This window comes from Helobdella robusta, assembly GCF_000326865.2.
Source record: "Helobdella robusta unplaced genomic scaffold HELROscaffold_12, whole genome shotgun sequence".
In the NCBI taxonomy this organism is placed as follows: Eukaryota; Metazoa; Annelida; class Clitellata; order Rhynchobdellida; family Glossiphoniidae; genus Helobdella; species Helobdella robusta.
The window spans coordinates 1,004,923-1,020,504 of NW_008703664.1; the positions used below are offsets into that span (position 1 = coordinate 1,004,923).

At 32.6% G+C, this 15,582-nt stretch overlaps 1 protein-coding gene across 1 annotated transcript; it reads left to right on the forward strand.

The window, feature by feature from the left end:
• Positions 1-10,826: 10,826 nt before the first annotated feature.
• HELRODRAFT_167753 (hypothetical protein) lies at positions 10,827-12,151 on the forward strand (the record flags this gene model as incomplete). The annotated part of the gene is made up of 3 exons (XM_009013494.1): positions 10,827-10,882; positions 11,276-11,778; positions 12,024-12,151. 3 exons carry the CDS (start codon positions 10,827-10,829, stop codon positions 12,149-12,151), a joined length of 687 nt encoding a protein of 228 aa, XP_009011742.1.
• Between the last annotated feature and the right edge of the window lie 3,431 nt (positions 12,152-15,582).

A 15,582-nucleotide genomic window follows, 5' to 3' on the forward strand; every position in this document is an offset into this window, starting at 1 on the left:
TATGAGTTTCATTTTAAATAGAACACAGTTTGAGCCAGTTTAATTAAAAAGTTAAACAAAAAAACTTGATGAAAATGGAAAAATAAAAGAACGCCTCAATAACGTGTGGTTCAAGTGACGAATTTTAAATAGATTTAAACTGATAGACGCATTTGCAAACAAACTCATCATCATCGTCATCACATGCCTTTTTTACACATATTCATAAGCACACGCACACGCAAGAATCAGCAAAAGTATTCGCATCCACGTAAACACACTGTCACTCAAAAACACGAGCAGACGCTGGCACACATATACTCAAACGTTCAAACATTCAAACACACAAAAACACACACAAATACACATTGATGTTTGCCTATGGACCAAACGCACCCTGACAACGCATTCTGATGTAAGCATTCTCATTAGAGCGTTTGATGGATATAATGTTCCTTGTCTCAAATTTATTTATTGTTTTCCAATAACTGTCCAAGCTTAACTGAGGTTCATATATTATCTTGTTGCTTGACCAGTTGCTAAGAATCAATTAACAAATAAGCGATTAGCATGTAGTTGTGCATGTGATTGCACGTGCATTTCTTGCCTTTGGCAACGTGCATGCACTATCTCTGCTCTTTTAAAGCAGCTTGCACGAATGCTCAATTAATCAGCATTTAAGTCACGTACAAAACAATATTGGAAAAAATTTTTTTACAGTTTGACGACGGAAAAATATTATTTTAAAATCAAAAATAAGTTTTGAAAAAGAAATATATTATTAAAAAGTTTTTTTTGAGCGATATCTATTGTTACCCAATAGTTTTCAATGATTATATTTTGTTACTAATTTCCAATCTTGTTAGAAATTTCTACCAATTAACATCTGGCGGTTGTGAAATAAACAACAGAATTTAAAAATAATTAAATTAGTATTGCTGGTAAAAAAAAAACAAATTTCGTTCTTTTTTTCACAAAACTTCACACCGCGGCATGAAGAAGATTTACTTTCAAATGTTTGAAACAAAAAGATAACAAATTTCAACGAAAAATTTGAAAATGTTGACGTATCTGTAATGATGATGTTGAATTTTTGTGTTTAATCCGACGTTTCAATGTTTGGAACGTTCGGCCAACCGCAGATCAATATTGGAAGAACAATTTGCCGCTGCTGATGCTGCTGCTCTGAATTTTTGCTTTATGGCATCATTCTCATGATTTCCATGTTCAGCTATGTTTCAACTACGTGCTCAAATGCAAAAAATTTAACAAATGAATACTTTCTGTTGCTGGCTGACTAGGAATTTTCGAACTTAGTTCGAAACAGGGTCAACTAACTGAAAACATACGAACACAACAAATGTTCTGCAACTCAAAAGACAAAAACCGCAACAAAATAAAAATGGATGATAAAAATTGACTGCTAGCAACCTGCACCCGCGCATCATCAACCAAACATGCCTGCTTTCCCGATAAACACGCATCTTTAAGCCGTTGTTTATGACGAACGACAGTGCGTATGCCAATATTTCTAACGATAAATAACTTGAAAAACAAGCCAAGAACAAACGGTGCATACATGCTGTTGTTGTTTTTACGTCAGTGCATACACACATGCATCGCTTCCTGACCCCTCATAAATGATTGGTTCGTTTTTTATGTAGGTCATCCAAAAATAGGTCAGGTCGAGTTTCTTTTGAAATATTTTATCAGTTTCTGCGTAGGTAGTTGTTGTAATGTTATTTAATGTAAGCTGGCGTCGTCGTTGGCATAGTTAATGTAATGCTATTTGATCTGGGGTAATATCTTTCAGGGCCTAGTTGATGCTATCTTATCTAACGCATGTTCATTATATGTCGTTGTTGGTATATTTTTTAGATAACATGTTGAAAACTCAAAACTTTGGTGTGTAAGTACAAACATTCGGTCTATTGACAGGTTGAATCAGTTGAAAGACCATTAAGAAACTCGAAAATCATTAAAATAAAAATAACAAAATTTTGTTTCGTCTGCTATGTATTCAAGTGATGGTAAAAATCATTGTATAGGTATTTGCTAATGAATATTATGTCGTGTGCATATTTGTGCGTGTGTGTGTAGGTGTTTGTGTGTGTGTATTTGTTTGTATGTGTGTGTGTTTGTATGTGCGTGTATGTGTGATAAAAAACGTGATGTGCAGGCTGCATGCTGGTTTCCTTTGTCAGCTTAAGTTGGCGCGTGTAGGAGGCCTCCTGTCGGTCAGTTCCCTGGTACGAGTGACTGATTAATTGAGAGGGAAGTCCAGCAAGAAATTGAGACTAATCTATATGTTCAATATCTTTCTAATCAATCATTCATTTATTTCATTTTTCTATACATACACATGTTTTTTATCTATCTATTCATTCATTTATTCATTCATTCTCGTTCGTTCGTCCGCCGTCCATCCATTCATTCATCCATCTCATCCATCCATCCATCCATCCATCCATCCATCCATCCATCCATCCATCCATCCATCCATCCATCCATCCATCCATCCATCCATCCATCCATCCATCCATCCATTCGTTCGTTCGTTTCTTCATTTATTCATTCATTCCTTTATTCAAACATTTTTTGGATTAATCATACGTAACTGTAACTGTTAAATTATTGCAAAATGAATTTTTCTTCTAATATATAAAATCATTTTTTCCTTTACATTTAACAATTTGAAATTAAAATTTGATATTGAAATTTGAAATTAAAATTTAAAATTAATATTATTCGAACGAATTCAATCATCTATTTTATTGCTAAAAAATGTACTCTGCTGGCACATGATATCAATGCTGGACCTGCAACGTAACGTGGGATCACACAAAAGCTTCAAAGGAAATCTGCCGCTGTTTGAATGGCTAGGAGGAGATAATAATGCTGCCTGCCTCTAGATGCTATACATGATAAATGACTTGTTAGAGTAGAATTCATCACAACACAAATGACACAAAGACTCATAAGCTTCACAGCAGAGTAGATAGTAATAATGTTCGCGAAAAAATATATTATGCTATATAAAAAATTGTTTTTAATTATAAAGGTTTTTTAACGTTCATAAAATATAGCTAAATTGTATAGAAAAAAATAAAAATATTATACGAATCAACATTTAAGTTTCGATTTCGAATGTGAAAATTATCTCTGCCTTCAAACAAATTCGTGTTCTTGGGTGTTCATATCATCGATATGTCACGAGAAGGTGCTCCGACAATCTCCATCATATGGCATGGCAGAGGTGCTGAACAATTCATCGCACCCATTCAAATGTGACGCAAACACAACTTGTCAAGAACTTTCAAACGCGCGTTGGACGATAAAACGTATGTGGCAACCTTCTCGGCTGAACTTAAAACTCAGTAGATTCACATTTGCACGGCAAGAACATATTTTACACGCAAGATAGTCACATTGAAATTTAACAACAGCAGTTATAAACATAAACACGTGTTCATTGCAGCAGCAGCAGCTTCAACTCGCAACAGAAACTGCTGCTACATATAAAAGAACACATGTAACAACAACAACATAATGCATAACACACACGTACGCAACAACACACATGCATTTTGCAACAAAACATTTCACACTCCCTACCTTTACCATGTTACTTCGTTACATGATCCACAACACGAAGGTGCACACGTGACTTTGAAATATGTCCTCTCTCACTTGTACTGACACAAACGAATTCAGTTTTGTTTGTTTGTGTGTGTATATGTGTTTGTGTGTGTGTGTTTGTATGTTTTCCCTCAAGAGACTGATTATATGTGCATTTGTAATTGTTTTTGTTTGAAGGTTGAGTTAGAGTGTGAATTTTATGCATTAATATTTCTTTTAAGTGAAATTCTGTTATTTATTTATGATTTATTTATTATTTATTCTGTTATTTATTTATGATTTTGTGTACATACTTGTGCGAATTTGTGTACATACTTCTACGTGTTAGTGTTTGCGTGTTGCTGTTTGTATGCATAATATATACATTCTGTTTGTGTTTGTTTGCCTATGTGTGTATGTAATTATGTGAACATGCGTGCAAATATGTATCCATGTATGCATACATGTAGGCAAGACGCATGTGCATACATTATCATAGAGAAAGAAAAAATATTGAAAAAGCTGTCCTGTGATCCGTGCCGACACCAGGCGAAAGACTGCCTGGTTACAAATGGCATCTACGCACAAATACCAACTTATTGTAACTAATAATTTCCGCCCCTCTCTCTCGCTTCACAAGCAGCAAAAAATTCTAGTGAGCATTAACAAGGAAACATGTCGTACAGGAGGTTGAAAACGTAGAAAACCAGCCAGATCGCGTTACGAAATTGGATTTAATAACGTTGACTTGTCCTTATACCTACATATATGTACTGCACACATTAACAAATTGACATGTAAGTCTGTGCTAGCTTACAGTTGCACGAATTTGAAACTAAATGAATGAAAAACCACAAGAAAGGTACATTATGAAACATGTAAATGTTGGAAGGCAATATGCAGTCATGTTGCTATGCGGTGGAACGCACGCACGCACGCAAGCTTCCATAAATTATGGTTACCTCGAATGTCGGAGAACAAACGAAGCAGACAGTATGAATTAAGGAGGAGATGAACTTCGAGGTCACAGCAGGAGCAGGAGGGGGAATGAAATAATTTAAAGACTCCCTGAATCAAAATGATTTAGAATTTATTTACCAGCCTATATGATTGTGGAACTATATAACCAAGGATCAGCACAATTAGGCAGCGGATTTACCGCGTGGCGACAAAATTATTGAGCGATATTACGTCGGATAATATGGTTTATGGAGAGACATAAATATAGAGCAAAATGACTGGTATGGTTTATAATGATGGTCTTTATAATTATAATTATTATTAGAGACAGATACAATTATGCAACGGCATAGTTTTAAAAGGAATGCAAAGATGCTTTGAAAACATCTTCTATTCAAAAACAATATTATTATATCTCGTTTGTTAATTGGCGATTTGCTGCTATTAAATATTGTTTTTCATGCTATTTAAAACAATTTTAAATATTTTTTACAAAAATATTTGTTATCAATTTTGTTACAAATTATTTTTTGGCTAGAATATTCTATCAAAATGTAATCAGGATTGTTAAGTTTTTTTTTTATATCTGAGTGAATTGAGTTAATGAGAATTTGATAATTTTTCGAAAAAAAAAATAACGAAGTAACAGAAAAAAACAGAAATACACAGAGAAATAGCTGGGAAGAAAATTAGCTTAGGAAAGCACTCCCCGCAAAATTTATGTTCCAGTAGGAAAATAAAGAAGGAAATAATTTGCCTGCTCCTTGATGAAAGCCTTGCTACCTGAAATAAAAAAATCTAAAAGATTCATGCAAAAAACTGATGCGTGTTCTGCGTTAAAATTTATTCAATGATAAAACGAAGGCCTAATTTGAAATTGTTTTGATAAAAACTGGTCATCAATCGTAAACATAAGCACCAGCATAACAAGACGTGCATGTAGGCTTGTAGGAAGCAACACTAACACTTACCTGCCCATTTGCTCGTTTGCACAGTTCGGCAATAATTCAGATAGTCCCCTCCAATGGTTATTTCTTTGTGACTTTAAATGAATTGGACGTCTGTTTCAATTTTGTCACTTGAAAAAATAATACGTTATAAATATTTAACTGATGTCATTTGTTATTTTACCCTATTTTAAAAGTATAAACATTTTGATGAAGCCGTTCTTCGTTCTACGTAAAAGAGGTGTGCTCGATTTTATCTTTTTTCAAAGCAGTAGGACAGCAGTATTTATTTAATACAAGTTTGCAACATTTTGTGATAAATATCACAGTAAGCACAAAATGTCAAAAATTGAAGTTTGATTGTTTTCCCACATCAAATACCAAGTATTAAATGAATGACAGCCATGTTGAACTAAAAATATGAGTAAAATAGGGTAGGATTTGAGAAATAACAATAAAAGTTTTGAAAAAATCACAACAATGCAACAGCAAGAGACTGAATTCTAGTTTTCAATTGTCAGTCTAATGCATTTAATTTAATTTAAAACAATTAGTTTTTAAAATGGTTTATTTTCCAAAGCAAGACAACCACAATGAATTTATGTCACTCACTATGGCTTTAAACAATATCGAGTAAGCCACGAACCACATAGTAACTCAGGCATGCCGGAATGCATCTCTTCAAACATCCATACGATGCGATACGATACGATGCGATGCGAGACGAGACAGCATCGTCCATCGTTCTGAAAACGAATGATAATTCGTTTATATCCGCTGCAACGTCTCTCATGTCACGCGGCTGATATTAAATGCCTTTTATAATTTTTTCGCAACAATTAATGTCTTTCAATCGTGTTCAAATTTTTGTAAATTCAATTTTCATTTTTTAAAAATTGTTAATATTGAAATTTTCTAAAATATTAAACCAAATTTGAATTTAAAAAAATGTATTCTTTAGAATTAATTGACCTTATTTCAATAGAGTATAAATTTATTTTGACTGAAAAACCAAAAATTATTTTATTATGACCTCGTACAGTTTAATATAATCATCACGGTAGGGCTTCGTCGAAACTTCAAATAAAGGGGTTTAACTGGGGAGAAATGACAGAGTGATTTAAATCATGGTTATTGTCCCAGATAAGAACTTGGGCAATTAAAGTGGCGTTTTGCAAGCATAAACGAGTTTCTTTAAAGAAGGTCAGATTTTTATTGATCGGCTGGGTTTTCAAAGAGTAAAGAAGAGATGCCATCGAAATGTCTGCCGTGTATTAACATTGGCATCAAACTCCTGTCTCAACAAAAACATCGCATCCTCTAGTGTTGTGCAAACAGTCTGCGCTATAAAACGGAAAGGGGGTTTAAAATTTAGCTTTTATTAATATTTAAAGCTTACAAATATTTTGTATACTATCAATATAGATCAAACTTAGGGCCCATAAAAGTAAGAAACATTGTCAACTAATGGAAAAAGTTACGAGCTGAAGAACGAAATTTGAAAAAGTTCAGAATTTCCCAAGTTGTCTCGCTATAAAACACCGGGACATTAAATTTATTAGTGGGACTCGACAGAACTTTGATGCAATTATTCAAATGCGCCATATAAAGCATGTTATGAAAGTCTGATCAGAAAACGTGAATTGCAAAACTGCTCATTTATATTCAGATAGAGTGGAAGCGGTGTCTTAATGTAAACAAATGGAAAAAAGCTATCAATTTAGTTTCCCGTTGCACTAAACAAATGGAATTTTTACCTTCTATTGGGCGTAAAGAATGTTAAAAATATATTTGACATAATTGACCACAAAATTTTCAATTAAGTTCAATATAAAAACTTAAAACTTTGACAAAAGTAGAAAGAGCTGAATCTCAAACCATCTCAAATTAAACAACTGAGTTCTTGAAATTACCCACAAACTAAAGTTTGCGCTGGCAGTCAACCAATATATAATTAATTTATTTGAGTATAGTTTCAATTTGTTCGTTGACATCTGCTATTTTATGATATTTGTTCAACATCATTTTTTAATAAATCAATTATAAAAAAAAGAAATATTGAATATAAAACCATATATTTGAATATGGTTAGCATATAAATTATTTTATATGAAGATGTTGCAGAAACTGATTCTTCCTTCTCTGAAGTTTCGACGATTTCTTGGATACCTAATTAAAATTTTCTAAAAATCTTTTCCATTGTTGATTATACATGTAGATACACAAACCAGAGGACATCGGTACTCACTCGATGTGAATAGATCCAACGCGAACGCAAAGAAATACTCATTCTCAAGCAGGACAACTCTTCCGTGGAACAAACTTCCCTTTCTGATGAGGAAGCTGAAACTGTAAAAAAATTCGAGATCGAATTCGATATATTCATGATTGACGATGATTTTTACTACAATCCTTGTGTTGAAATTTGTTATTAACTATTTTAATTTTTATTTTGTTATTTGTGCACATTTTTATATATTTATTAGATGTGGGCATATGGACTTTTGGTTTGAGCCCACTAATAAAGTTATGTTATGACATGTTATTTTATGTTACAAACGACACTTGAGACCAAACATTAAAACAACTGTTATTACCTACAAAGAAAAAATTCAATTGGAGGTTATCAAATTATTATAAAATATGTTCTTTTTGATCACTTGCTATGCTAGATTAACAAAAATTTTATTTAAAAGCTTTTCCAAATAAAATCCTTAACAAAAGTAGGTGTGACCAGACTCCATAGTGATCAGTCTCTTTTTGAATGCACTTTTTCAAATATAACACGGAAAAATAGTTTGAATATTTGAGGTATTTTATGTTATTCTTTGGAAGGAACAACATTTAACAACGTTTGTCGCTCGTAAGAGACTTGCTGAGCTGAAAAGAAAAGTTCGGCGAGCTTAGTTTAATTATGTTTATTGCTCTCCATAGCTGATGAAGAAGAATGCATCAACCCTTGAAACCGCTACACACACACATATATACAACACACACATACACATACACACAAAAAATCAAATAAACACACAAACACATGCAGACAGACACACGCAGGCATGCACACACACACATACGTACGCAAACACTTACATTCACACATACATATATTATATTTACATACAAGCATGTGTATGCATATATGTGTATACGTGTTTATATGTGCATACCTATACATTTATATCAAATCGAAGTTTCCTCTAAGGAAAGGTACAAGGTTGTCCTCCCCGATATAATAAGAGTTAAATTTTGCAACAAAAATAAGAGTTTTTGTTTGTTTGTGTGTTTGTTTATATGTGTATGTGTGTGTTTGTGTGAGATGTTGTATGTGTTCATGTGTGTATGTGCGTGTGCGTGTGTGTGTGTATGTTTGGTACATTAATTCTGTAGAATACAAGTTTTGTTTTCAACAGAAATTTTTACTTAACTTAAAAAAAATATTATTCTTTATTGAAAAACGTCATCACCCCGTTTCATTATGATTAGTGTTATATATTGCCTTTGTTGTGACAATTAATCATTTGATGTACCAGTTTACATAAGCTTTGAAGCGTTCAGTCAGGCATAAAATGATGCAAACAAACATAGGCAAAAATGCAGACAGAAACATTGACGGGCATTACTGATAGGCAAAGACTTAGTGGCGGGCGATGTTTCGTAAAAATAAACAAGTCCAGTGTATGAGGCCTTCTGTGGGGTCAGATGTTTTGCTTTTTCTTTCCCCGATGTATTCTCCATACTAGGACTCTCTCTATCGAGGTTAATCTGCTACCTATGCAAATGTTCAGTTGCACACAATCATAAATAACCCCACACTATATCTTTTTCGTTGTGCATATGTATGTATGCGTGTGTGTACTGTACATTGTACTCTGTACACATACGTGAATGTGCATATGTATCGCAAACATCAAAACATGTACGTCTGCTTTAAACCTCGCTCTGTTGTGTGTTGTGCTCCAATGTTTGGCACGTTGGGTTGTTTGTTATCTCTATACGTTGACCGAATTCGTGGGGTGTTGCATCTTGTACTAGGCTTTGTTGAAATGTTGAAATGTTTTGCTCTATGCGTTAATTTCAACCACTTTTGTATTGATTTATTTTTACAATTTATCAATTTTTATTATGTCGTAAATATTAAACTTATCTCTTTTCAAGTATTTCACCTGAAGTTAATAATTTGAGCTGATTGTGGTTCTTAGTATGTGAATAATTAGATATGCATTTGTGCAGATTAGAATGCAGTACCTTGTTGGAGGTGTGTATGTGCACATGCAGACATATGTTTGTGTGCTTGAAATTATTAAGATAGCATTTAAGCAATGAAGGCATTATTGATACCCGGCTATACACTCTCCTACCTACGAGCTATCATTCACGTAAAAATAAATTTGCGTGTATACTTTCTTAAAAAAACGTTTCTGCACGCCATTAAAGTTTTGTAGATTGTTCATTCAAATTTTTTATTTTCAATTTTTGTTTAACATAACAATAAAACGCAATGAACGAAATATGTAGGCCAGGTGATAGCGGTGTGGTTGCTATTTCGCGAGATTGCTGAGTAGGTTTTAAAGACTTCTTCGCAAGTTTGAACATTCGTCTTAGTCCCTTCGTGCATTTTTAATGTAAATGTAACGGTCGGTAGGCGTTGTAAAGTTGAAGGAGCGTAAATAAATGTTCTGCTTGCCTGCCTGCTTGCCTCCTACTGCTGTTGCTGAATGGTCTTCCTGATGGGTTTCATCGTATCGTACGAGCATCATTCCAACTTTTCATTCCAACTCCAGTAAACTGCCCTTCATATGTCACGTTGTGGTTATTGTTAGTGTGTTATTTGAAAAAAATTATGTAGGACAATTTCAAATATTTTTAGAAATTTCGTTAGCAACCAAGTGAAATAGAGGAACTTTGAAATTTTTGAGTTCAGGTTTATTTTATAATAATATATTAAAATTATTAATACATTGGATGTGTACTGAATAAATAACTTGATTAAAATTACTTATATATTAACGAACGATTTTATTTAACATCACCGTCATGTTAAACATTTAACAAATTACACGCTTCTGCGTTAGGGAACGGCTCAAGTTGCATTGGCATCAAATTGATCGCCATATATTTCCAATCACATTTTTGCGCTTTAGTAAGTTATGTAATGTAATATATGTATGTAATGTAATGTCATGTCATATCATGTTTTGTCATGTTACGTTATGTTAAGTTTTATGACTTGATAGAAAATGAAGTTTTCATACGTTCCTAATGCAAAAATTGATTGATATTTCTGAGAAATAAGGAAAATTATTCAGCTTGTCATTCATTATGTCCAACTTTTTTCCTAATTTTGGTAATACAGAGGCATATTTTCAAAGTGAATAGTAAGAGTTTTAAATTCTTTCATGAATGAGATTTATATTTAATGATTCTAAATAAACATGAATAAAAAAATTGTTAAAAAATATTGTTCCAAAATGTTTGAACTGTAAAAATATTAAATTTATTATTGTAATTTCTTTATTGGTCTATGGACATTTTTTACTTTTTGGAAATTTAATTTAATTAATTCAGTACAGACTGGGTTAGTTGGTTGATCGGTCGGTTGGTTGATTGGTGGTTGGTTCGTTGATTCGTTATTTTTTGAAAAATGTCTTCAAGTTTTGAGATTGATTAACTTTTAAATTTTTCTTCAGTGGTCGTGTTAATTTTCTGCGTTCTATTATCTCCATCATTTTCCACGTTGTTTAATTGACTTTTCCTGACTTTCCAAACAGTTGTAGCAGCAGTCCCGACCGTTTGGTGGCGAGAGACGGCTCGGACGCAACATCTCCCATCATCAACATCTACTGTGGCATCCTCAACTCGCAGACCATCACATCATCTTCCACTCACCTCTACCTCGAACTCATCACAGACGAACTCAATCATAAACAGGGATTTGCAGCCCTTTACAATTTTGTTCCGCAGATGTCGGTTGACGTCAGAACGGATGATGTTGGACTGAGCAAAAATGTCATCAATCACGGTTCTTTTATGAATGCGAATGCAAATGTGCACATCACTGAATCATTTCGCAAACCGCATGACTCAGATGACAATCATTATCATCATCTCCGCGACAACAACAACAACAGCAGCAGCAGTAGTAACAACAACAACAACTTACTACACGACAACAAACAACAGTCGTACGTAAACAGAAACAACCGACATAGCTTGGAGCTGCAACAGCAACAACAAAACTTGAAACACGATTTTTCTATATCAACTAGCCCAGGTTTAATAATAATGTTCATCACGTTTTGGTGTTTATTTGTGTAAAACATTTTATTATTATCAAGTTTAGTTACAAAATTTTTGCTTTTTTAATTTTTATTTCATTATATACATTTTAAAAACTGAAGTAATTTTTTGAATAATTCAAATTCCTTTTGACGAAAAGTTTTGATGATTATTTAAATTTAATCCTATCTTAGACCACACAATTTTAATGTGAAAACAAAATATACAACATTTTTGTAGCCAAAAAATTAGCGAGTTGGCAGAATCTGAACAACTCTTCCCTAAATTGTCATCACGTACTCCACGCCGCTGCATCAACTTGGCCACAGAAATACTCGCATAATCAAGAGATTTCAATAAATATCTAAAAATTGAAGAAGTAGAAAATTGAAAAAATAAAAAATTCAAATAATATAGTTGTTAAAAAGTTTCAATTGAACATAATAAAAAATGACAATGATAAATGACTGAAACAATTTGGACTTCAGATATTGATTTTAATTGATGTAGTATTTTTAAAATTGGTGATTCTGCTCATTCAAATATTTCACCTCTTGAATATTTTTCACGTTATAAATTGTCAAATATTTTTGTTAATATTTAAGTTTTTTTAATAGGCATGTAAAGTAAGTGAAAATAAATATTTTTAAGTTTAATGTTTAGAAAGATCAGTTGATAGTTCAAATTTAAAGATAGATATTATGATATTCTTTCTTTCTCGAGCCTTGTCATTTCAAGTTTTTTGTAACTATAAAAATAGCAACCTTTTACCTTCTTACGTTCATCCATTAGAGACACGATGTCGTCTGATTATGATATCGTAGACATATAAAATAATGTTTAAAAATAAAAGCTATTTGCGATTATCAAACTTAAACTGATGCATGAAAAACCAGGATTAGAAAGATTTAACTAGGAGCCTTTAAGAATCACTTCTTCCACCCGGCACACATTCATAATTTGGTAATGTGAAAGCTTTAGGGAAAATTAGTTGATTTTCATTAAAAGTTTTGCAGTTTTGTTAATGTATCTAATTAAAACCTAAACAGGGTAATTTTCAAGTGACACCATATTATGATCTGAGAAAAACTTTCAATAAAACGTTCAACAGAAGCCTAAAAATGAGGGAAAACCAATAAAACAAGAGGACATATTGGCTTTGAAAAGTAGTGAATACTTGGTATGGTTTCTATAGAGCATTTGGCTGATCTCCTCTGACTGTCTTCAAGATGGCTGGCTTATGAAACGATGAAAATAATGTACAAAATGCTTACAAGTATCCAAATATATAAATATTCTTGGATATATATATGAGATATATAAGCTAGTATACACAAAAACATATATATGGAAGACGAGAATGTAAGGACGTTTGTTGAGCCAAGAAGACTTAATTTAGCATGATTTATTGAGATGATGTTTGTTGATTGAGTGGATGTTAGAGATATAATGTTGAGTTATTGAAAATTTTGTCTCTATCTACAGCAGTGATGTGATTTCTAGTGTTACTTATTTAATTGAAGTTTTTTCATATTTTTGGATGGCATGCAGTAGAGTTCTGTAAGCAGGAAGCTAGGCGTTGTATAATTTTTATTTTTTTTTATAATATTTATCAATAACATTTAATTTTTTAACGCAAGCAATAATTGAAAGAAAATCTCACTAATAAGTTTATAAAGCGGACGTCATGTGAGAAATGTTAGATGTAGGTGCAGTATCAGTGCTAACCATTAATCGTTGCGGTTTGTGAAAATTTATACATTAAAAAAAACCACTCCTTCATGCAGACGTTACTTAAGATTGAATTCTTAAAACTCCTTTTCTTCATAACAAGCAATTTTTGAAAACACCAGTTGGGACTGCACTCTCTCGCAAGAAAGTTTCGAGTTGCGTTTTGTAATCATCCAGCGTAAAACCGCACGCGATGATAATTTGGTTTCGAGAGAAATTCAGAGAATTCTATTGCGGCTGAATGTGCATTGCAGCTGCGCTAATTGTCACAAGTGATATTAGAAACTAATGCAATTATGCGAGCGTTCTGATTGTTTCAACGACTTCTCACGTTTCCCAGTTTTTCTAATTTATTACAGTAAATTTTTGTCTGTACGTCAAATGTGTGTTTGCGTATGTACGTGTGTATTATAAAAATGTTGTCTAGCTTTTTTTAAGTGGTTTTAATAAAAATAAACTATATTTACAGCAGGTGTGTTGCCATCCAATCCAGGTGACACTCCAGTTCACGACTCACTATCATCGTCTTCGGACCCGAAACATGATTGTAAGTTAGTTCATACAGTTGAGCTGTTTATGTTATTGTGTTAGACTAATCATAAGAATATTTTATTGTGAATTTTTGTGTATTCTGGTTTTAATTTGGTTTTAAGAGTTCTAAAATTTAATTTGTCTCAGTTTAGTATTTGCTAGTTTATAGTTTTATTTAATTATTTTAAACTAATATAAAAATCGAAAACAAAATTTGTTAAAATATTCGATCAGACTGACGGTTCACAATCTGATTTACGAACAAAAAAAAACCTTAGAGTAGCTGAAGAAATAAAAATACTATCAATTCGTAAATAGAGAGCATAAATCATTAGAGCAATCTTTTCGGAAAGCAGCCGATGATCGATCAATTTCACAGAATATTTTCTTTGATTGTGTCCATTATCTTGCGTATGTTTTCATCCATTTGGTCATCTCTCGTAACCTAAATATTCTGATACTTTTGGTTAAAGTCAACTTATTGTTCACTTGTTTTCTGACTAGTGATTTGTGCTTTTACGATGCTGTCTTTCTTTTTAATATTTTCTACATTCCACTGGCTAAATGCAGAATTTATGTGAGGAAGGATTAAATAAGGTTTTTTATTATAATTTTCAGTTTTGTTTTGAAATTTTTTGGCGTCATGAATTTGGTGCAAATTATCTTGTTAAATTTCTTTTGAGAATATCATCTGTCTGTCGACTCCCATGTTTGTAGTTTTAGTGGTTCTGTGAAAATTTCAATGTTATCCAGTGAATTTACGACATATAATGCTGTATTGTTTAAATTAAAACAATGTTCTGAATTTGTTTTACTTTTAAAAATGAAACGGGAAAAATTGTATAAAATTGTGTGCATTTGTTTCTGTTATTTACATATTAAAAACATCTTTGATATGGTTGAACAACCAACGCTTTGAATTTTGTAAATCGTTAAACACATAGCCTCTGTGATTTATGTTTTATTTTTCCTCTGGCAATTTTATTTTTTAGGAAAATAACGATCCCACTGGAAGTGCAAATTATGTTTCCACAGATTGCTACTTCGTTGCCAGGCTCTGCTTTTTATTCTCCCCCCCTCATTCTAATTCCTTTTGTGCCACTTTCCTTTTAATTCTCGCTCCTTCATTTGCTTTTCACGTTCTTGTGATTTCAATGTCTCAAACATCAATGTATTTATTTTCAGTTTTAATTTTTTTTTGAATTTCTTATTCAATTTTTGCTTCAGTTAATCAAAAACTAAAATGTACATAAGATGAAAAATATAATCAACCATCCAAATTTGAAAACATAAACAATAAAGGAATAATTTGCGCAAATAAATTTTGAGTTGAAAGCCGTTCAAAGAACTGATAAATTAAAATGCGTGAAAGTAGATCTGAAGAAGAGCCATTACGACAGGGGCTAGTGCGTCCCTTTAGCATTCAAAGTGCCATCAATTATTCAAGAAGCCTGTACAATTGCAATATCGTCAACCTTGTTATTTAATACCTACCTACCTGTTTGAAGATGTTTGCTCCGACCTCCATACAACAATA